The sequence below is a fragment of the Carettochelys insculpta genome, chromosome 7 (assembly GCF_033958435.1).
Source record: "Carettochelys insculpta isolate YL-2023 chromosome 7, ASM3395843v1, whole genome shotgun sequence".
In the NCBI taxonomy this organism is placed as follows: domain Eukaryota; kingdom Metazoa; phylum Chordata; order Testudines; family Carettochelyidae; genus Carettochelys; species Carettochelys insculpta.
In genome coordinates this window covers 71,978,594-72,002,309 of record NC_134143.1, presented here as the reverse complement: position 1 = coordinate 72,002,309, position 23,716 = coordinate 71,978,594, and the positions used below count along the sequence as shown (strand labels likewise).

Here is a 23,716-nt window from a genome sequence, read left to right as displayed (position 1 = left end):
GTAAGCCAACAATGGGACTTGAATCCAGGATTTCTGAGTCCTGCTCCTGTGCCTTAATGATCACAAACTCTTCCCCCGGGCTGTGCCTGGGAACCATCCTGTTTGTGCTGGGATCTGGGCAACTCTCAGGAGCTAAGTTGTCTTGCACTGAGTCAGCACATTGCTGGGAGAGCAGCAAAGTGCTTCAGGTAGTAGTATGTGAAATCCAGTTGAAAGTTGTCTTCCTTTGGAATCCGTCTGGAGCCAAGACTACCGGATCATCCTCCTAAAACCCACTTCTTACAGCCACCCTTCTCAGCTGATTTAGTGCTTACTCCAGAAGCGAGGAGCTAGGTGGGTGGTCAGAGCTAAGAGAAGGAACCACAGTTGTGTTTTTAAACTGCAAAAGTATCTGTATGTTGGTTGTAGAGAATGGCCAAGATAACAGCACAAAAGGGTGGTTTTGGTGGCCGGCCACAAAGTGCACATTGACAGCGTCCGTTCCCGGAGAGATCAGCCTGCTGACCTGTATGCTGCAGGCCATGGGACTGCTCTAAATTTGTTCCTGTTTGAAATCCAGCAGGGCTTTTCACCACCCAGCCCATCCTGAGCTCACATTCTCCAGGGATGCAAAACCCTCCACGTCCCTTGGTAAGTTTGCTCCATTGTTTAATTACCCTCAGGAGTAGAATATAGGCTCCTTTATTGCTTGTCTAAACCTGTCCACATTCAACTTCTAGCCATGAGTGCTTGTTATGGCTTTGTCTGATGGACTGGTTTGTTTGTGCAAAATGCCCTGAAACACTGTTGACACTTGTTTGTTTGCACGGGATAGATCAGAAGGGCTGGGTGTAAGTCAGCAAAAATTATTTTTGTGTTGGCCATCCTGACAAGTGCGGCCTGCTGTCACAGGTGCCTTTAATTAAATACTGCAGAGGTGTTTGAATGGTAATCATCCAGCTGTGGAGCAGTAGCTTCATGGCTGTAAACAAATTTGCCAAAGCAGGAATTTCAGCATCACCCCTGCTTGACAAGAACCCTGCAGCCAGGCACAACCACCAGGTACTTCTCAACCTCAAAATGCTCTTCAATGTTTTGTCCATTAATGTGTGGAATAAATTTTATGATGTGCACTAAGGGGTGTTTGGATGTGCACCACCTCCAGAAACACATGCTACCAGCTGTGGATGCTCTTTTCTGCTGTGTCCCTTGCTATGAAGGACATCCCATATCTGACTCTGATTTCTGAAGTTTGTCCTACAGTCCCACAGTGCCGATAGAAAGATTCACACAGGGTTGGGATACCAGGTCAGTATTTGTCCATGAGCAGATGGTGCCCACGTGAGGCTTACTGTGTGCCCTGCTTTGGGAGCTCTGAGCAAGGCAGGGCTTCTGCAGTCTACACCTTCCCCCAACCACAACCATGGCCAGACTAGAGCCAGGAGCAGCCCAGCGCCTGTTTCGCCTTCCCGTTTAGTCTGTCTCCAGGCGCTTGCCGTCGTCCGGCCGTGAGGGGGCGGGGCGCCAGCAGCAGTAGCCCCAAGATGGCGGCGGCTCCGGCCGGGAGCGCGACTGATGCCCAGGCGCGGTTCGGCCGCTCGGTGAAGGGGCTGCTGATCGAGAAGGTGACCGGCTGCGGCACCGACGTGATCGCCCTCACCAAACAGGTGCTCAAAGGATCCCGGAGCTCCGAGGTGAGAACCCGCCGCCGGGACTCCAACGCCCGGCATGCAGCGCGACAGCCGCGGGGTGCGCTGGGAAGTGTAGTCCGGGTGAAGGTGGGGAGCAGGGTCGAAATGTCTCGTCGCTGCCTTTGTGCTGCCCACGCTGCGGGGTTTGGGTGGAGCTTTGCATGCTGGGAGCTCAGCTACAGGCTCTTCTCCTGGCGCGGGAGGGGCCGAGGTCGGGCTGGAGCAGACGAGCCACATGCCTCTTCCCTCCCTAGTCTCTTCCCCACGGGCCCAGGGGTGCCCCCTGGAGAAACACCCTGAGCTCGATAGGGCTGCCCCAGCTGCGCATCGGAGGGGTCGAGCATGGCTAGAATCCCCCAGCAAAACAGCCCTGGGGGCCGTGGGTTAATACAGATCGTATGAGAGCTGCGGCCTCTGGCCTGGAGTAGTTACTCTGTCCCTTCTTCGGTCAGGCATCACCTGCTGTGTGGAGGTGGAGCAGTAGGGGTGAATGTGGTCGCGATGCGGGCATGGGGCCCTGGCACAGAATGCTCATGTTCCAGTCCTGACCTCAGCATGCTCTCTGCAGCAGCCCACTGTTTGGGGTCTTTGCTGCATTGAAGATTGTAGCTTGGCCTTTCTCAAATCCCTGAAATTAGGGAGTGTAAAATCCTTCAGGACCGTGAAGTGGCAGATCTCCATGTGCAGCCTACTGCCTATCTTGTAAAACAGGCTTTGACCACTGAGCCAATACTGTTTCCCTATGCTGTCCCTGGCACTGGTGACGACGTATCTCACAGCAAACGTGCTGTTACCTCTTTCGTGAAAGATGCAGGAAACACAGTTTTTTGCTAGTCTTGATTCATCCCAGGAATGGTCGTTGTAAAGTTAATTCCAAAAGAAACCCAATAAAATGAATTCTCAGTTAAATCAGTCCTGTCTGCTCTGCAGAGCTGTTGAGTAGCAGCCACAAGCTACACCTGGTGGCCCGGGACTTCTAACTGCAGTTTACCCATCTGTTTTTCAGCTCCTGGGTCATGCTGCTAGAAATATGGTGATGCAAGAAGATGCCATCTTGCATTCAGAAGATGTAAGGAACGTTTATCTACTGAAGTAATGCCATTTCTGATTAAAAGCAAATTGATCCATCCTCTGTCACCTATTCCCAGCTTTTGGGGATACTTCAGAGCTTAGTTTTGGAAATCTGGGCTCTGTTTCTGGCTTTGCAACAGATTTTCAGTGTGAACTTAGGCATGCCATTTGTGGTCTGTTTTCAGGGGGTACTAAACATGCTGAACTCCCATGGAAGTTGGGGCAAATCAAGCCCTTAACCTTTGAATGCCTCAGTTTCCAAATCTATAAAATGGAGATAATGTCTTGTGATCCGTTCAGGTGTTGAGCTTGGTTCACTGGTGCTTGCAAAGTAGCATGGAGCTTACTATAGAAAAGCAGGTTATTACTGTTTGGTTGTAAATCTTTCTGATAGCATTCACTGTAGGCCAGTCTTCGTCTAGACTCTAGGAAGTCTGGACTAAGCCTGCCAGCTAGGATGTCTTGAAACACAGAGGCAAAATCCTGGGGTTCGCCTCAAGCTCCAAGCACCAGGATCCTTCCTACTGGACACAGTTGCTTATGCCTCAAGAGCAGTTACAGTTGTGTTGCATCATGTCTGTCCTGAATTATCCCATTGCACAAAGGCTTTCGAGTCTTTATTATCATTGCACCATTTTTAGCACACTCTCTGCAGAGTTACATTTCATCTCTTATTGGTCAGCGGTTTGTTGCACTTCGTGGTGCCTTTGGATGAATGGAGTCCTGATGTGAGATTTGCTAGATCAGGTGGAAATTACCCCAGTGCAGTTTTCTAGAGTTGTTTGCTCTCTTGCCTCCCTATGGGAGGATAGTTGCTTTTGCAGGAGGCCACTCCAGTCAGTATTATTCCAGAATCAGTGAGCTTGTCCTTGCAAGAAACAGTGGCCAGAAGAAATGCAGGAGATACTTCCGTTCTGAAGAACACAAGCGTCTGGGTGGTAGATAAGACTCACCAGGGAGCTGGGCAAGGAACTAGCCCGGAGAAATTTGGGAGCTGGTTGGATACAGTGTTATTGAGAATGATGTGGTGTTTAATGGTGCTCAGTGCAAATGGTCAGGCCAATGAGCCAAACCTTAGTTCAAGTCACGTTTCTTTGACCTTTAATCTTCTAGTGTGTGTGTGTGTGTGTGTGTGTGTGTGTGTGTGAGTGAGAAAATTCTGCCAAAATCTGACACGTCCCTGCATCGTGTGGAGAGAATGTGACCCAATGACTAGACATGAGCTCTTCTGGGTTATTTGTGATCATCACTGGAGATCTTCCTAGAGCTGGCTGTGTTTCAGGGTGAACTGCGTGAACTTGGGCTGTGCCTCCATGAACATCTTTGGCTTGTGAGGAGGGGAAGGCTGCTGCAGGATTTTGTGCAGAGCTGTAATCCTTCTAGAACAGCTTGTACAAATTCTGCTGAGATTGTCAGGATGGAGAAGGTCTTTATTTCCCCTTTCTGTGCTTGCTTTTTAGAGTCTAAGGAAGATGGCTATAATAACCACACATCTCCAGTACCAGTAAGTTGGGGACACTGGGTACTCTGTTTTGGGTGGGTTAAGTCCTCCCGTTATTCCCTCTAATAGCATCCATCTATACTCAGAATAATTTTTTGTGTGCGCCAAGGCATGTACAGATGTGCATCACCAATAGAAACACATGCTGTTGTCTGTGGAATGCTGGGGCGCTCTGCTCATCAGCTGGGCAGCACTTGAATCTTTCCTGAGTGGGCGCCCAAGCACTCAGCTTAGAGGGAATGCTGTTCCCATCCCCAGCTCCACTGGGACTGAGCAGATCACAGTGTAGAATCTTTTATCCCCAGCTCAGCATGCTGGCCTATAATGTGTTAAGGGGACACTGTGCAGATAAAACCATTGCAACATCCTGTTGTTTGTTAAATATTGGTGCTAAACTGCATGAGCCATTGTGTCTTGCGCTAGTCACATGGTTTAGACTTGTACAACTGCCAGCAAAATATCTCCATGTCCAACATGGTCCTTTCCGGCTCTAGGCGACCAGTTTGGATTCTGTCTAATATGTGAGCCACCTATATTCAGCATCATGTGATGTCTGCTTGGTGGGCTTTGAGACAGGAGGTGATGAGTCTCCACCAAGTTCGAAGTGGGTGACAGGGTCCACCCCTCCCACCTATGTATGTATCTGAGACTCAATAGGTCATGAAGACAGGACTCCCCATTCACTTGAGGAGGTTGTTCCCAAATGAGCATTGAGAAATTGTGTGGGAGCAGCTTGTCCTGCTGCTGCCCGGGTTGGACCTGCTCTAAAGACAAATGGATTGTTTCAGTGTTTGGAGCTGTCAGTCAAGCCCCTTTTACTAGTACCAAATTGGGTCTGTTGCTGTGTTTTTCAGCTATCCTTTTTCTCTTTTCTTCTTTTTTGTCTAGACAAGAAGCTATTCAGAAGAAGTGAGTATAGCCTGTTTTATTGGCCAATGTATTATGCTTACACCTCTCAGTAGATATTCTGTGCTGATTGCCTCTTGCTGTTTGTATGAAACCAGATTGGACTTTCTACCGTGAGCAGGTAAATTGGTGATGAGAGGAAGACAGTGGGTTCTATCAATGGCATGATGTTATCTCTTCTCAGAGGACGTTGACTATGGCCCCAAGGCACCAAGAAGGGGACAATCAGCTCATAAGCCTAGTAGGGTCACACTAGGTCACTGTTTGCTAAGGAACCTCCAAGGAATACACAGGGCGATCCAGTAAACAGTGTTGATGACTCTGTAGAGGGTGATCTTTCATCTCCCAAGTATACCGTACTGCCAGCTGGGTGTTGGATGAGATATAACACCAAGGCACTGATTGTCCAGGGTCACTGAAAATTCCACTTTGCTTTTTGCGAGAGGGAGTTGTTTGTCTAGTGTCCCAGAGAGGTTCCTATTGTAGGCTCCCATCACCAGGGTATCTAAGCAGCAGTGTATAGGCAAATGCAGGTGATATTTTGAAATGGAATTTTTGGTTTTGAACTTTTTTAATTGCAAAAATGAAGAAAAAACCTTGAAATTCTGAGTGAAACATTTGTTTTAAAACTGGTTATGAAGAAATTTTAATTTGCCATCAACCCTCCTTGTTCTTTGTACAATTAGCAATTTGGTTTACAAAGTCCTTTGTGATCCTTCCGCATTAAATCCATCTGGCACCCCAGGCCAGATCTGGGTTGGTCTTTATTCCATGCTTAGGGTCCAGTTTAGCCTTCGCATAAGCAGATGGTGCTCTCATTGCTTCTGGTGCATTATGCCCCCTTGTATCAGTTTAGTACCCCCCCATCTGATATTCAGTTTCTCAGGAGGGTTTAAGTAGAACATGCAGGTATCTTGGGATCTCTGTAATGGGTCCTTACTCCCCAGACTGTTTCTGGTCTGGGAGGGTTCCTGGGGAAAAGGAAACTGCTCTGTGTTTGTAGATGTGGTGAGATTTTTTGGCTTTGCCCAGGCACATGCTTTTCTGCCAACATGCATATGTGATGGTATGAGAGACGGGATGAATGATTCATAGACTCTAAAGCTAGGAGGGACCAATTTGATCAGCTAGTCCAGGAGTCAATTTTTCTGAGGCAGCGTGTTGAAATTTGACCTTTTGACCTCTATGTATGGTCCGAGCGCCTGTGATACTTTTTAAACCCACTAACAGTCTACTTACAACAGCTTCATTAATAAATAAATAAAGATGTAGAGCTTTATCGTTTTGGTGATGGCTGGCAGCATTACTTGGCCTTTTGTTAATTTGTAGGTGGCACGGCTTTGAGCAAGCTCCCAGCTACATGGGGGAGGAGGGGTGGGGCTGCTCTCCTGCCACATGTGCCCATGAAAATCAGCTCGTGTGCCACTACCGGCACCTGTGCCGGGGGCTGCTGACCCCCTGATCTAGGCTGAATTCCTGTAGTGAGAGAAGAGCCCAGTATTAAAGATTGTTCACCGTGTGGATACCTATGGGCTAAGATCAAGTCACCGCTTGCCCTTCTTGTTAAGCTAAATAGAGTTTTTGATCCAGTATCTAAAAGGCATATTTTCTTATCTTCTAGTCTTTATTACAGCTGTTGCCTGATTCATAAGGTATTTTCCCCTGCTAACTTCTCTAACACAGCAGTTCTGTTCCCTCCTGCACAAGTTGAGCTGGCATGTCCCTCTGTTTAGCAATTAAGAACCCAGAGATTTGGGGAGCTGATCTGACTTTTTGAACTCTTCCTTCTCTCTGGTCCCCAGCGTCCAGCAGTCATCCAATTTGCAGGACCAGCTGAGTCACCTTCTGAGGTGAAGCAGAACTGAAGTACCAAGCACACCTCGCAAGAGCTCATGGGCTGAACTGGGGAGCTACAGAGACCCTTCCTCTTCCTGCTGCAACAGTTACACTGCAACGCTGTGCTGTGCTGAAAGTCAGTTGTGAAAATGCAGGAGGGGATGGGAACATGCAGAGCTGTGGGAAGGCGTGGGATAGCTCTGTATCCTGCTCATTACAAACTCTCACCCTATACCAAAGGCTTGGTCGCTTGCTGGCCTTTAACTGAAAGCAGACTTCACAAAAACCTTCTTATGATTAAACTCTTCATGTCCATTTTCTTTTCTGTGCAAAGTAATATGTAAATAGCTGTTTCTCTCTCACCAAGGCATTCCATCTGATCTGCTAATGAATCAGAAGTAACGTGTTGTTTATATTCAGCCTAATGCCAAACACATGTCTAAGGTTCCATTTAAGCCTGCATGGCTTTCTTGGGTCCTCTGTGCCAGGGTGAATTTCCCCTATCTATAACTGCTTCTCACAGGTAACAGGGTGGTGATAGAGACACACTGCCCAACACTTGGTATTTTATGTTTGTTCAAACGTGTTTACATTGCTTACCTCCAAAGTGTAGTCAGCATTTTCACATGGGAATCTACCTGGATATTTTGACATGTAAACAATGGTCCCTTTTTTTCTCCCCAAAGAATCTCTTTCTTTCTAACCACCACCAGTTTGGTCTGCGGGTGCTGCACACGTACAATATGTTTGGAAATCAGTTACTAAAATATAATGTTTTGGGCCAGAATTTAAAACCCAGCCGTGCAGGTACATACAACATCTGATGACTTGTGTGGTCTGTTGTCACCTCAATGTTATTAGTGTCCTTGGATCAGTACTGTTCCTTTGTTGTCTGTCCAAGAGGATGTTTATTTAGTAAGCATCACCAGCACTGTACTGTTACATAGTTTCTGTCTATAATGTAAAGCAGGGGATTGGAATGTTGTATCTCTTGCCAGTACAGCTGCTGTCTCTTTTGGCCTTGGACTGCATTTCTCCTGTTATGGCTCTTGATTAAGCACAGAATGAGCAAACTACTCAGCTCTACAGCTGTGAGGTACTAGCTGTGTTCAAATGGTGCATCCTCAATGGACCTGCTTCAATTTCAGTCAGTGGCAAAACAACCATTGACTTTAATTTGAGCCTGAGACAAATATGCTGCACTGTGGTTGCTGCTTTTTTTGTAAATTGCTTTTCTATGTCACTAATCACCTCCCCACTTACTCTTAGGAGAAGCACTTTGTTTACTGAATGTGCTGCTCATCGCTTTTTCCAGTTTCATGCAGCTTTATCAGTGAGGTTAGATGACATATTTTTACATGATTGTGTTTCCGTAGAGAGACAAGGTGCATGACGTAGTATATCTTATTGGACTTACTTCTGTGAATGAAAGAAATAAACTTTTGTACTATGCAGCTGGGGAGCTGGGACAATTTGTATAAGGGGTGTTCTGAAAGCTGTTCAACCAAACTCTAAGCCCTGTATATAATGAAAACCACTTCAAGCCTGCCCTAACCCCAGCCCCCCAAGTTCTGGCCCTTATGTATGCAGAGCTTTCCTTTGGGTTGGTGTCTGAAGTCAGTTTCACTTGTGAGTCTCCTGCATGTACTGTTAGGTTTGAGTTTTCCATGTGCAAGGGGAAGGTTTCAAAAACATACATGCTGTTTTGATTGTTTTAATTCTGAGATTTATATTTTGTTTAGCTATTTTAACCTTCTTATGCTTTTTCAATAGAGCACCTATACTGATGATGTACAGTGCTGTAACTAGCTGCGGAGGAGGTCTAGTCCAATGATGCTGGCAGATTCAATGCCCTGAATAGGTTAAGTTGGTGCCATTGCGTGTATTTTACTTGGTCATGCTACACAGGGTCTATTAGGTTAATTGTTAAGAAAAAGCCAGGAAGGAATTTTAAAACACCTGTTTTTAATGCAGCTCTAAATTCAGTTGCAGCAGCAGGCACATTCTGATTTGTTCCTGAACATCACCTGCATCCAACTGGGCCTTGCAGGATATTGAAGGAAACATGCTTCCCCAGTGGAATCCATCATTAAAACAGACTCACTGGCAGATCACTGATGTTATACATGATGCTTCTCTAGCAGCTGCTGAGTGCTGATGAACTTTTCTTGGTCTTCTGACACACCACAGCTCACTCAGCATTCTGCCCTCCTACCTACCAGTTAACCCCAGTGCCCTAACTGGGAGCTGTGCATGCAGATCTGAGATCAGGATTTAACTTTACATCCCTAGAAGGACTGACTTTCTTTATTTAAAAAAAAACCAGGTTTCTTGACTCATGCTAAAACTGCAATAGTTGTTGCCCTGAAATACCAGACTTGAGGCCGGCTAGTTATTGACTGTGGAGGCCAAGGGCCTTTCCTGCATCAGCTTTCCCTTGAAGCATCTCTCACCATGTCACCCTCCAGCTCTGTTCTCTCAAGATGAGCCTGCAACCATGCTTGGTTGGCAAGAAGATCTGGACCATTCTGTGACAGCCAGGATCCACACACCTCTGGGGAGAACAGAAGGTTTAAGCCGAAAACTTGAGCAATTGAATCAAAAGGTTGCACATTGTATTATCGTACAGTAACAGTGCAGCAAGAAGGCCCTTTATGAAAGCAGGTCATTTTCTGGACTTGATCGTAGATGAGATGGGAATACAGATTGGTTAATATTTTTGTCTATGGAAAACCGTGCTTGTAAACATCAGCTTTGCTTCACAGTGGAGCAATCAGCAGTGAGAGAGTCAAGCATTTCCTATGTCAATTTACACAAAACTAAGGCCATGCCTGCACTTAACAAGCATATAGCCGCCCAGCTGTATCAATACTGTACAGCCAGGCTGGTAAAAGAGTGCTTGTGTAACCGCATTGTGCTGATGGGAATGAGCTCTCCCTGTTAAAACCATCTCACTTTTGCTGATCTAAGAGCTAGTGTAGCTATGGCCTGACTTTGGGTAACCATCTAGCCAATAAAAAGACAATGGTGGATTGTTAATTAGTCAACACAGACATCCCCACTAGAATTTCTTCCATTCTGAGCAGCCATGATTCATGGTGCTGGAAAGATGAAATAAATAAGTGTGAGGAGGGAAAGGGAGACTTGTAACTCAAGTGTTCCAGAAACTGAGGGACGAGTTCTAGGTGTCTGAAGTTCTGGATCCCCTATTGAGTTGGGGTCAGAGGGGAAGCTGTGTTAGTCTGTGGCTTCACAAAAAACAAGCAGTCCTGTAGAACCTTCAATGCTCATCTTATATGTTGGACAAGGGGGAAGAAAGGCGGGGGAAAGGGGCCGGGGGAGAGGTCACCTTGTGTAAGGTAATTGTTAAGTAATGCGCTTTCATGCATAATTGGAATTTATTTGCAAGTCTGATACATTTAAACTGAGGCTTAATAGATCTCAATTATACTCATCACAAAGGCAATTTCTCCACCTTAGATATTCCCTGTGAATGGGACACATCCTGCTTAATTTACTTCTTCCACTGGTCCTGTTAGTGACAGGTGACACCTCCCTGCTTTCTACTCCTGCATCAACCCTGGATTCTATTTGTCTAATCCAATCTGAAAATTTGATGAAGTAGGTCCTACCCACAAAAGCTCGTGACCTAATAAATAAATTGGTTAGTTTTTAGAGTGCTGCAGGACTGCTTGTTTTTATGTAGTTAGGAGCTATGCTGGGAAACTTCAAAGGCAATAAGTTTCTTGTATCATAGGATCATAGAATGCTAGGGCTGGAAGGGACGTCATGAGGTCATCTTGTCCAGCTCCCTGCCTAAAGCAGGATCAACCCCAATTAAATCATCCCCGCCATGACTATGTCAAGCTGGGATTTAAAATCCTCTACAGATGGCGATTCTACCACCTCTCTGAGAAATACATTGTACGAGAAAAGGGATTTTATCTACAATGGAAGTGTAAAGCTTGAGGTTTCTTCTTCATGTTTATTTGCTGAAGCACTTATACATGTTTGCTTCCCTGGTGGTTTCATCCCCGAGTTTGTTTATTCTATAAAAGGAACTTTTTGTTTTTACCCCCCAGGCAGGTCTGTTTTATAGGCTGTTTGTTTGGTGCACATGCTAAGCTGGCATCTGGGGGTGGTTTCACATGATTGGGGGTGATGAACAAGGGGGAAAAGTCTGAGGATGTGGCAGTTAAGAACTCAGACAAACAGATCTGGGGAGACCTGGCATTGGGAGGGCAGTTGGTGTCACCCAACAGGGAGTAACTAGGCTGCTAGATGAGGTTAGACCTTGTGTTTGTGGGCTGGCTACTGGGGTCAGGGAGCTGAACCATATCTGCACAGTATGAAGGCAGCCCAAGGTTGCAGGGCAGGTACTGACAATCTTTTTGGTGTCTGGGTGATCCTCCAAACATCACACATGCCACATCACCACATTTCTGTCGACGAGGACTGGATTTCCTCCAGACAGCATCACCGATGTTCCTAAGACAGCTGTTGCATCATTGCAAAGCACCACATGCTGCTGCTTCACCTGGGGAGAATGTGCTGCCTGTGCAATGCTTCCAGCTGGTCCTGGAAACCAGCATCTTGGACTGGATCCTGGGCTGGATCTCCTGTGTGTGTTCTGGGGTGTAAAGAGTAGAGTCGCTGCGCCAGCCCTTCCTACTGAGCATGGAGTCCAATTCCTGTCCTTGGTGGCATGGAGGTCCCAGTTCCCCAGTGATTTGCAGTGAGGCCAGGAGCTGGGGGGTGGGGCATTAGAAAGCAGTACAGAATGGGCCCCTTGCCAAAAGGGTGCTCCCAGATTGGGGGAGGAGGAACTCAGTGGTTTGAGTATTCACCTGCTAAACCCATGGTTGTGAGTTCAGTCCTTGAGCCCGTTTAGGGATCTGTGGTAAAGAGATTTAAAAAAAAAATCTTGTCAGGGATGGTGATAGGGCTTGCCAGGAGTGCAGGGGACTGGACTTGGTGACTTCTGAAGGTCCCTTCCAGCTCTACGAGATTGGTGTGCATATTTTTGTCACTCTGGGTGTATGGCCCACTGAAGCTGGGCTGGCTCTGCTAAGGATGGAGGTGGGGTACCATCATGAACCACAAGAAGTCCCGTGGCACCTTAGAGACTAACATATTTTGGAGCCAAGTGTCAGAGCGGTAGCCGTGTTGGAGCATAAGTGTTCATGGATAAAGACTGGCTTTGTCAGATGCATGGGTTTTTACCCACAAAAGCTTATGCTCAAAAATGTTAGTCTATAAGGTGCCACAGGACTTCCTGTTGTTCTCAAAGATACAGACTAACAGGGCTACCTCTCTGGTAGTGAGCCACTTCCCTTCTTAACCTTGGGGCTGCTCTCCTACAGCTGGGCAGCCCGGAGTGCTGAGGGCAGGGGATGGGTGGAGAGGGATGGGGAGTGTGGTGGGTAAATGGAGGGGAAAGTGAAGTAGGGGCTGGGGGCAGGGCAAAGGCGTGGGTGGATCAGAGCCGGGCAGAGCAGAGGGCTGAGGCGACGCTGGGCTGGGGGCAGAGTGGGGGAAGAGGAGCAAAGGGGTGGGGTCAGGGCTGGGGTCAGAGAAGAGGGGGAAGGGTGAGGGTGGGGTGGAGGTGGAGCTTGAGCTTGGAAAGTGCAGGAGAGAGGATGGGGGCAGGGCAAGGCTGGGGAGATGGATCAGAAGGGGCGGGGAACGGATAAGGCGGGGCACGGAAGAGGGGCGGGGCTTGGACAGGGCGATGCCGGCGAGGGAGGAGGCGGAGAGGGGCGGGGCAAGGCTGTTGCGGGCGGGGAGCTCGAGGGACGTTGTGTGACGCCCTGGGGAGGTCTCTAGCTCCGCCCCTTGTGGAACCGGAAGTCCCGCCTTCCCGGTGGCTGATCTGTGGGGGTCGCCGGCTGGGCAGCGTCCGTTCTGCTGGTCTCCAGCGTGGCAGGCGCGAGCAGTACGCGGCGCGCGGGAGGGCGCGAGCGCGGCCTGGGCGCTCTGTGGTGGGGAGGGTCTCGGCGGGACGCCTCTCGCCGGGTGTGGGTGGGGGCCATTGGGTTCGGCATGACGGGGAGGGGGTGGGGACTCCCGGCCCCAGTGTCTAGGGGGTGGGGGTATTGTCTGGGGCAGGCCCCTCCCCCGCCCGCCCAGCAGTGCCCTGGGAGCGTTAGGGGCCCTAGGGGCCGCCCTCTGGGGGTGGGGTGGGGTGGGGGGGGGGTTGACGCTGGTGCCCATCCCCGTAGTATGAGGTGGCCTGAGCCAGGCTTGTGGTTCTCATTGCAGTGGCTGTGCCCTCTGGAGAGCAGATCTATAAAGAGGTGCAGGTAAGAGATGGGTACGGCAGTGGCCTGCCCTGCATGGCAGCTTGCCCCAGGGTCTGCTCCCCATACGTTACGCTGGTCTCTTGTGTTCGGGGGCTCGGCCTGTAGGTCAGAAGCTTCCTGGAAGTTGGGCAGGAGGCTGTTGGTGACCCACCTTCTGCTGTTTCTTTTCTCTCCAAGGTTCCAGCCCCGCTACACCTTTTCCCAGACCCCCTTGTGCTTCTCTTCCCTCCCCGGAGACTCCCTCCCTCATTGCTCATGTCTCTCCACCTCCTCCTACAATAAGCCAAGGTGGGGGAACCTCAGGGGGAAGATGTCAGTTGTGACAGGGCCACATCCACCACTTATTGGGCACTTCTGATGTTGGTGCTCCAACACCAGGGAGGTGAATTGTCTAGTGTTTCTTGCCCCACTGGGGGAGGCTTAGCCTCTGCAAGCCTCTTAAACCTGCTGCCCATGACCCAATCTCTGGTTGTAACAGCAATGTGGGAAGTTACAGGTCAGTCACCTTAGCTTCCATACTCAGAAAGCTAATGGAGTAAAATCAATTTGCAAACAGCTAGAAACTAACAAAGCAATAAGTAGCAGCTTGGATCTGTCAAGACTAAATCATGTCAGACCAACCTGACAGCCTTCTGTAGCAAGCCTTGTGGATAGGGAGGAAGTGGTAAATGTACTATGTCTTCACTTTAGTAAGGCTTTTGATAGTTACATAATCTCCAACTAGGGAAATACAACCTAGAAGGAGTTACTATAAAGGTGGGCGCATAACTAGTTGGAAAACTGTTCCCAGAGTAATAATCTCATTCCAGCTTGACTGTGAACCACTGATATTCCAAGGACAGTACTTGGTCCTGCCATTGGGGCAGGGGGCTGGACTTGATGGCCTCTCGCTGGTCCCTTCCAGTCCTGGTATTCTATGATATTGAGTAGGATCTAGATAATGGCATAGAGAGTACACTTATGAAGTTTGTGGAGGATACCGAGCTGCAAGGTGTGAAGTACTTTGGATGATAGGATTACAATTTTGAAATGATCTGAAACTGTAGAAGTTATCTGAAGCCAATAGGGTAGGGACAAATACACAGTGCTCCACGAAGGAAGGAGCAATGGATTACACTCATGGGAAATGACTGTTGTGGAAAGCTATGTGGGGTCATAGTATACCACAGTCTAAGTGTGAATCAATAATGTAATGCTGTTGAGCAGGAAAAAAATACCAAACATCTTTTTGGGCTGTATTAGGAGTGTAAGTAAAGCCTGTGGAGTAATTCTTTCAATCTGTGTTAAGGCCTGGTGCAGTGTGCCCAATTCTGTTTGCTGCATTTGAGAAAATATATGAATATACTGGAAAAAGTCGGAGGAGAGTAACAAAAATGATGAAATATCACCTCTTCTAGATCTATGAGTAAAGTAATGTGCACTGGCAAACATACTTTCAACTATGCACATAAAATGACGCGATCTAAACTGGCTGTTCTCGCTGGAGTTAGATCTTTGAGTGGATGTTTTCAGAGAACTAACCACAATCTGCAATGGCTGTAAAAAAAATCTAATGTGTTGTGAATCATTAGGAAAGGGATGGACAATTAAAATGAAATCAGTACTGGTTTGGGGAAAGTAAATAAGGTAGTGTTTACTCTTTCATAAATACAAGAACTAGGGGTGACCAAATGAAATGACTAGGCAGCAGGTTTGAGAAACAAAAGGAAGTATTTCCTTACACAACATGCAGTCTGTGGAACTCTGTCCGAAGATGTTTTGAAGTCCAAGGGTGTATCTAAACTTGCATTCATCTTCTGAGAGGGTATCCAAATGAGGAAATTGAAAATGCAAATGAGGTACAAATTTGCCTATCTGACCTCATTTGCATATCTTATTCCAGAAGAGCTGCTTTCGAAAGACAAAAACCAGTGTAGATGCTGCTCTTTCAAAAGTAAACCCCATCTTCGAAAGAATCCTTCTTCCCATAAAAAAAGGATTCTTTCGAAGATGGGTTTTACTTTCAAAAGAGCAGCCTCTACACTGGTTTTCTTCTTTCGAAAGAAGCTCTTTTGAAATAAGAATATGCAGATAAGGTGTCTAATGCAATTTTGTACCTCATTTGCATTTATTTCCTTATTTGCATACCTCTTTTGAAAGAGGAGTGCAAGTGTAGACACCCCAGGATAACACCACTCAGAAAAGAACTAGGTAAATTCATGGAGGACAGGCACATCAATGTGTATGGCCAGGATGGATAGGAATGGTGTCCCGTGCCTCTGTTTTGTTAGAAGCTGGAAGTGCATGACACAGAATGCATCACTTGATTACCTGCTCTGTTCATTCCCTCTGGGGCACGTGGCATTGGCCACTGTCAGCTAAATGAACCATTATTCTGACTCGGTCTGGTGATTCTCATGTTCTTAAAGATTGGGGAAAAATGGGGTTGTTTAGTCTGAAGAAGAGGGGATGTGAAAATAGTTCGAGGACACTCATCGCTTGTTAAATGAATACTTTACTTACAAGTACCTGCTTAAACCAGGGACACAGACCTCCCTTAGTTCACTTGTCTAGTGAACTCCCCTGTTGTTATGAGCTTTACCCCACGCCCCACAGCCCCAGCTTGCTACAGCCTGACCCCTCCCACCCCAGCCAGCCCTGCAGACCAACCCCGGCAGTCTTAAACACCGTGCCAGCCCCACAGCCCCAGCCCCCGGCAGTCTGACACCCCTGCTGGCCTGCAGACCGGCCCTGCGGCAGCCTTAACCCCTGCTCTGGCCCTGCAGATATAACCCACCACAGCTTGATCCCCCCTGCTGCCAGCTGCACACCCGACCTGCAGCAGCCTTACCCCCCACCTGCCCCACAGACCCTACCTGCCACCAGGTTTTAACCCTCCCTCACACTCATGGCCCTAAATGGCCCCCAACCTTTAAACTCCCTCCCCCTCCGCAAACCCACGGTGTTCTCACCTTTCAAAAGCAGTGCCACCTGCTGCCAGTCCTTCGCCAATCAGAGACTTTTTACGTGTCTTTTAATGGGAATTTAGCATCCCTCTTACGAGGTTTTTCACCTACGAGCAGAAAGATGGGAACTAGTTGTGCTCGTAGAGCAAGGGATGAGCGTACGTAAAATGTTGTGAGGAGAAGAGTGAATGATTGTTCTTATCAACCTCTGAGGATTGAATAGTCCATTGCTTCTTGTCTGACCTATACATAAATCCTATTCAACCTATTCATAAATAACCTGGAGAAAGGGGTGAACAGTGAGGTGGCAAAATTTGCTGATGGTAGTAAACTGTTCAAGATGAGGACAAAGCAGTCTGAAGAAATTCAAAGAGATCTCTCAAACCTAAACAGGGCAACAAATGGCAAATGAAATTTAATGTTGATAATGTAAACTAATGCACATAGGAAAAAAAATGACCCCAACTATTCATACAAAATGATGGCAACTATAGCTATAACTTTGAGAGATCTTTGAATCATTGTGGATTGTTCTCTGACAAGATCCAACCAGGGTGCAGCAGCAGTCAAAAAAGCAAACAATGCTAGGAACCTTTAAAAAGGGGTAGAGAATAAGACAGTGAATATGTTGTTGCCTCTATATAAATCCATGTGTTCCCACATCTTGAATACTGACTGCAGACAGATATGGTTGCCTCATCTTAAAAAAATATATATTGACATTGGAAAAAGTTCAGAAAGGCAAAAAAATTAGGGGTTTGAAATGGGTGCCGTGTGGAGAGAAATTAAAAAAACTGGGACTTTAGAAAAGAGGTGACTAAGAGGGGATTTCATAGAGGTCTGAAATCATAGTGTGTGGGGAAAAAATGAATAAGGGAAAAGTTATATATTTGTTCCCATAACATAAGAACTAGTTGTCGCCAAATGACATTAACGGGTAGTAGGTTTAAGGAAATAGGGAGGTATCGGACACAGAGTGCTGAGCCCATGATGGTTGATGATGATGAGGTTTAAATCTAACAAAAGGAAGTTTTTCCTCATACAGAGCATAGTAGACCTGTGGATGTTGCCATCCTGAGATTGCTTCTAGTCCTACAGAGCTGATCTTTGCCCCTCCCATCTCAGTTTTATCATGCCTCTTCCCTGAGGGTCTGGGTTCCTTCCTGTCAGCATGGCTTGCTTACCCCCTTCTCAGGATCTGGGGCAGTTTCCTTGCTGCCTTGTGAGTCTGCCTGCCTGATACATCCTAAGGCAGGGAGTTGTCACAGGGTGAAGTGGCTGTCCGGTCCATGTGATGGCATGGTCCTTCCTGAAGTAAGAGCTTCAGGTATATGGCAGCAATAGTTATATTTGTGCACTGTGATCTCCTCAGAGATCTTTCCTATATGGCCATCACTATTACTGGTACCAAGGGCTTTTTGGTAGCTTCTAAACACAAGCTGGTGCACAAGATGGAAATCAAATGCATAACAGATCTGTCTGTAAGGCTTTGTTCTTTCACCCCACAGAATAGCCATTAACAGAACCTGTGGCCAGTTCAGGGCTCTTCCCCTTCTGGGTCAGTGGACGGCCATCCTGCCCCACTGCCACAAGTACCAAACAACCCCCAAGTCACTTGTTTGGGGGGGTTCCCACCTTGCCTCAGGTGGGTGAGAGGCAACAGTTCAAAGCCCCCTGCCTTACTTCAGGCAGGTGCTGGGGAAAATTAGCTCTTGTCAGGGCCTAGCCCGAGGTCCAGGCAACAGCAGGCCCACAGTCTTAGAAGGCCCCTGGCCCTAGCTCAGGGCAGGGTAACAAAACCGGTGGAGTCTTTAGGTGGTCCCCAGCCCTAGGTCAGGGTGGGGCAGCACCCATCCCAAAGAGCCCAAGCCCTGGAGCAAGGCAAGGCAGGCCAGGCCCTAACTCAGGGCAGGGCAACAAACAAACAGTTCAGAAGGTCCAGGCCCTCGCGCAGGGCAGGGCAGGGCAGCACAGCACACAACAGACACTCCAGGTGTGCTGGCAGAGAGGGAGAAGACTACCACCTGGCAAGCGGGGAGAGGGGGGAGAAATGCAGGCCCACCTGCTCCATTGCATCCTGGTCCAGGGGCCCCAATCACAGCAGCATGGTCTGCTCAGCAGGGCCGCTGGACCACAACACATCAACCTTAGGTCCTCTAATGGTCCTTGCTACCTCCTGGGCCACTCCTGGTGTTCCCCCCGGCACATACCCTATGTCCTTCCAACTTCTCTGGCTCACATTCCAGGTGGCCTAGGAGTTCTGCAGCCTCAGGCTGGCTCAGGGCAGGTGAGGGGCAGTGCAGGTTGAGGTGGATGCTCTAATCAGTGCTCCAGTAGGTCTTCTGCAGCCTGGTTTTGCTAGGATCCACAGCACATCAGGATTAGCAAGGCCCCAGGCAACCCAACCCAAGCCTCCTAGGCTGGGAGCCCAGAGCCAACCTCTGACTTCCCTGAGGGCTAGCCCCCCGCAGCCAAATTCTCAGGCAGAGAACACAGAGCTGTTGTGTGGTTCTTCTAGCAGCCCAGGCTTTTATAGCCCTGGCCCTGCCTCCAGACTTCCAGTCAGGTGACTGGGAGGGGCCAGGCTCCATACAAATTGGCTGCTGGAAGGGTTCCTCCCCTTCTGGGTAGTGGGGTGGCTATTCTATCCTACTACAAGAGCCCTTATTTTGTTTGGGTTTTTTTTGAGCGGGCAGGCCCAGTAATCAATGTGAATAGATTGTTGGCATTTTGTCCTAGGTTCATACATAGCTACATGTCTGAGAAGTGAGTACTTGGAGGTAGCTGAGGGGGAGGAAATCTGGGGGATAACTAACTGCTAAACCAGGGTAGCACTCATCCAAAGCACTCAGAGATTGAGAGGAAAAGTGCTAGATCTGTACTGCTGTGATTTATTTAGATCTTTGGTTCTATTGATGGAAGACCAGGTAGTTAGTAGGTCCCTCCTAATTTATAAGGCTCTGAGGCAGAAATTGACCCGAGGATTAATTTACTGACTGGGCAGGTTCCCAGTGTTGTAGGCTAGGGACAGAGTATTGTCACTGCAAAGTGGAGCAAGGGCCACTCCTGGGTTGGAGCAGGGGCAGGGTGGGAATAGGCTCTGGAGACATACAGCTGTTTTGTGTTCCCCTCCCAGGATTATTACAGTACAGAGTTGCAGAAATCGGAGGATCTGCAAACCAATGCCTGCGTCACGTTGGCCAGGCCTTTGCCCACATTCATAAAGGAGGCTCTGAAATGCGTCCACGAGGAGGTCGTGTCGAGGTAAAGACTTAATGCTGATGGAGCTTTGCTCCCTGAGACAGCCTTGGACCTAGTGGACTCACTCTAAACCCAGAATACAGTGGGTAAGAAAGTAGCCAGGTTATCCTTCTAAGCCACTCCCAACTAAGGTCTCTCCAAGTTGTGCGGCTGCACAGCACAGTATTAGCACCACACAGACACTTGCTCAGGGCTGTGGCCTGGAGAGATGCCTCACCCCACTCCCTGGACCTGGCACTGTGGGCAGAATCCCAGCCCCATCCTGGACCTGCTGGTATCGGAGGAAAGGCACTCCTCCTCTGCCCCTTGGTAAAGGGGTGGGAGAGGGGTCTGGGGAGGCAGGGTCAAGGGAGGAGGAGTGGGAGGGTTTTGGAGAGGGGACCTGAGGGTTGGTTAAAGGGTGAGGTTGGAGAGAGGGATGTGACCGGGTGCATGCGAACAGGGTGGCTGCTAACAGGAGGGAGTTTTGAGAGGGGCTCTCCTGGGGAAGGAGGGGGCAAACTACAGCACCTTTGGGTAAGTGGCTCTCTGGAGTGTGTGGGTGTCTGGGTTTGGGGGTTCTGGGCCTGGGTTTGTCTGTTTATTTGGTGTTTGGAGTGCTGAGCTGTCTGTTTGAAAGGCCATGTGCTCAGGCTGGCCATGTGCTCAGGCTGCGTGCCGATTGGCTGAGCGGTAGTCAGAGGAGGAGCTCTCTCAGGTGGGCCAGAGCTCTAAAGCCCTGCTGGCAAGCGACCAGGGAGCATGCGACCGGGTGCATGCGACCAGGGTGGTTGCTAACAGGAGGGAGTTTAGAGGGGGAGCTTAGAGGGAGCTAGTTCCTACTTCAGGTGTAAGAGGCAGCATCATCCCCAAGTGCTGGCTGGAGCTGAGGGACCCGCTGCAGCACAAGGAGCGGGGGGGGTGAGATCGAGGGATGTCAGTGGTGGGCAAGTGGTTTGGGGGTGTCTGGTACGGCTGTGAAGGTGGCAGTACCCATGGAGGCTGCTTGCGGTGTGCTGGCCCAGATTCCATGGCTTCCAGGCCCAGTCCTGCACTCCCTGCATGCATGCGCCGCACCAGATCTGTGGGGCTCCAGGGACAGCCGTAGCCAGATGAAGAGTTGGTAGCTTTGGCTGGGACCCAGGGTGCAGCTGGGCTGCGAGATTGGTGCCTTCCTGGAGGACTTGGGGCTGCAGCAGCATGTGGCCAGGTGCGGAGAGGCCAGGGGAAGGGGGACCTGGGGGAAATGAGAACTGATGGGGGCAGTGTGGTGCAGTTGGGAGACATGGGAATGGATGGGGGAAAAGGGGACAGGGTGGGAGGATCTGGGGGGTGATTGTAGCCGATGAGAGGCAGTGGGGTGGGGAGGAGGGCCCTGGGGAGGCGAAGTGGTCGTCACGGGGAGCTTTGGGGACATGTGGCGCCAGGGAGGTGCAAGAGGTAGTGGGACTGTACCTGCGTTCTCCATGCCCCACTGCCTTGTGGGTTATCCTGGAAAGGAGCAAGGCTAAGGGAGTAAACCCTGACAGAAAATCCGGAAGGGAGTCCTAAGGCGGTTCTGTGCCAACTTCCGGCATTGACTCGGCAACTCCTGCAGCTGAGCTGGCACCAGATGTAGAGGTTATCCTCTCCTTTGGACTATATCAGTAAAGCCGAGAGGGGAACACCAGTGTCTGGGCAGCCCAGGGTCCCAGTAATCGCCTAAGCTTGCGCCTGGAGAGGTACTCCAGCATCGCTAACGCTTTGAACCAACACGGGAGGTAACAGATACCGGTTATAAGCTCTTGCTCGATTGGCCTAGAGAACGAGCGTCAGGGGTTGTCTCCGATGGTGGGAGAGATCGTCGCATCTCACTGGACAGTCACTGCCCGTCTCAAGCTGGGCAGCCCCCAGCCAATAGGGTACTGTCCTGCCACAGTTCACCTGCCTCACTGGGTGCGTGAGGCTTAAGGTTCCCAAACCTGACAAGTGACCTGAAAGCTGAGCACCAGGCAAACCGATAAGAAAATCAACAAGAAAAGGAAACCATCAAAGCTTTAAGCTTGCTTGCTGGAATGCGCGGACCATGCTGACAAGTCTGACTGAAGATCTTCAGGACATCAGCGACACCCGAAAGACCGCTGTCATCAATGAGGAACTGAAGAGGCTCCAAGATGACATTGTTGCTCTGCAAGAGACACGTCTCGCAGATTTGGGATCTCTAAAGGAAAAGGACTACACCTTTTTCTGGCAGGGTAAAGCCCGAGAAGAACCCAGGGAGCACAGTGTTGGCTTCGCCATCAGAAACACCCTTCTACAAATGGTGGAATTAGTCATGGGTGGATCAGAAAGACTCCTTCAGGTCATATTTCAAACTCGCGCCGGTCCTGTCCACCTGATCAGCGCTTATGCCCCAACCCTGTGCGCCGCACCGGAAGTAAAAGACAAGTTTTATGACGTGCTTAGTGCTGCCATAGCGCAAATACCTGCTCGCGAACAACTGTACATTCTGGGTGACTTCAGTGCGAGAGTTGGAGCCAATCGTGACTCGTGGCCTTCCTGCTTAGGCCACTTTGGTGTGGGGAAAAATGAATGAAAATGGTCAGCGTCTTCTCGAATTTTGCACGTACCACAATCTGTGATCACAAACACATTTTTCCAAACCAAGCCACAGCACAGACTGTCATGGAGACACCCACACTCAAAACACTGGCATCAACTAGACATGGTCATCGCTAGACGTGACAACCTCAAAAACGTCCTTCTGACACGCAGCTATCATAGTGCTGAGTGCAATACAGATCACTCGTTAGTTTGCTCCAAACTCAAGGTGATTCCCAAGAAGCCTGCACCGCTCTAAACCAACTGGAAGGCCCTGCATCGATGCCAGAAAGATGGCTAACTGAGAGAGAGCTGAAAAGTTCAGAGCGACCCTCGAGGAGAATCTGGGCAGCAACCCTGGGGGTGCCGATGTGACATCCAGATGGCAGCATCTGAGGGATACAATGTACAACACAGCCTTGTTGGTGTTTGGAAGAAGAGCTAGAAACACAAATGTCTGGTTTGAAGCTAACTCTGATGAGATGATTCCAGCCATCGAAAAAAAGCATGCTGCGCTCCTGGAGTACAGACGTTCACCAAGCCAGAATACCCTGCAAGTGCTCAGAGCAGCCAGAAAAACAGTACAGCAGACGGCCAGGTGCTGTGCCAACAACTACTGGCTCAAGCTATGCAGTAGCATCCAGACCAGTGCTGTCTTTGGTAACCTCAGGGGAATGTACAAGAGCATCAAGAAGGCATTAGGACCCACCCAGAACAAGATGGCACCTCTGAAATCCAAATCTGGTGAAGTCATCACTGACAAAGCCAAACAGATGGAGCGCTGGGTCAAGCACTACTCTGAGCTGTACTCATGCGAGAACATTGTGGTCGACTCAGCCCTCGATGCCATCGAACTCCTACCAGTAGTGGACGAACTGGACCAGGAACCAACTGTGGATGAACTGAAGAAAGCCATCGACAACATTGCAGTAGGAAAGGCCCCGGGCCAGGATGGTATACCACCAGAGGTAATCAAGTGTGCCACGGCCACCCTCCTGGAACCCCTACATGAGCTACTGTGCCTGTGCTGGAAAGAGGGAGAGGTTCCACAGGACATGCACGACGCTAATATCATAACCTTGTATAAGAACAAAGGAGACAGAAGCGACTGCAACAATTACCGTGGAATCTCCCTCCTAAGCATCACTGGTAAACTGTTCACTTGCGTCATCCTCGGCAGACTCCAGAAGATTGCTGAGAGGGTGTATCCCGAATCACAGTGCGGCTTCCATGCAGAGAGATCTACCGTTGACATGGTCTTCTCTCTGAGGCAGCTGCAGGAGAAATGCAGGGAGCAGAGGCAGCCACTCTATATTGCCTTCATCGACCTAACCAAGGCCTTCGACTTGGTCAGCAGGGATGGACTGTTCAAACTGCTCCACAAGATAGGATGTCCGCCACGGTTACTCAAGATGATCCAGTCTTTCCACGAAGACATGAGAGGAACCATCCAATATGATGGCACATTATTGGATGCTTTCAGCATCAGGAGCGGCATCAAACAAGGATGCGTCCTTGCTCCAACATTGTTCGGCATCTTCTTCGCACTCCTCCTTAAACACACCTTTGGATCTTCAACAGAGGGCATCTTTTTGCACACAAGATCTGACGGGAAACTGTTTAATCTTGCAAGGCTGAAAGCTAAATCTAAGGTGCAGGAAGTCC

At 49.1% G+C, this 23,716-nt stretch overlaps 2 protein-coding genes across 5 annotated transcripts in view; both read left to right on the top strand.

The window, feature by feature from the left end:
* Positions 1 to 1,503: 1,503 nt before the first annotated feature.
* Positions 1,504 to 7,672, top strand: BORCS7 (BLOC-1 related complex subunit 7). The gene is made up of 5 exons (XM_074999918.1): positions 1,504 to 1,673; positions 2,677 to 2,739; positions 4,202 to 4,245; positions 5,131 to 5,151; positions 6,951 to 7,672. The coding sequence occupies exons 1-5, from the start codon at positions 1,524 to 1,526 to the stop codon at positions 7,000 to 7,002; spliced, it is 330 nt and encodes a 109-aa protein (XP_074856019.1). The 5' UTR covers positions 1,504 to 1,523; the 3' UTR covers positions 7,003 to 7,672.
* Positions 7,673 to 12,823: 5,151 nt separating this feature from the next.
* The window catches only part of AS3MT (arsenite methyltransferase), a 33,423-nt gene continuing 22,530 nt past the window's right edge, over positions 12,824 to 23,716 (top strand). For all 4 annotated transcript variants that reach the window (XR_012646247.1, XM_074999915.1, XM_074999914.1 and 1 more), the window contains exons 1-3: positions 12,824 to 12,919; positions 13,246 to 13,286; positions 19,368 to 19,495. Coding sequence is in view for 3 of the 4 variants with exons in the window: in XM_074999915.1 (XP_074856016.1) it covers position 12,919; positions 13,246 to 13,286; positions 19,368 to 19,495 (170 nt within the window). In the remaining variant the exon portion in view is untranslated. The remainder of the gene's footprint in view (positions 12,920 to 13,245; positions 13,287 to 19,367; positions 19,496 to 23,716) is intronic.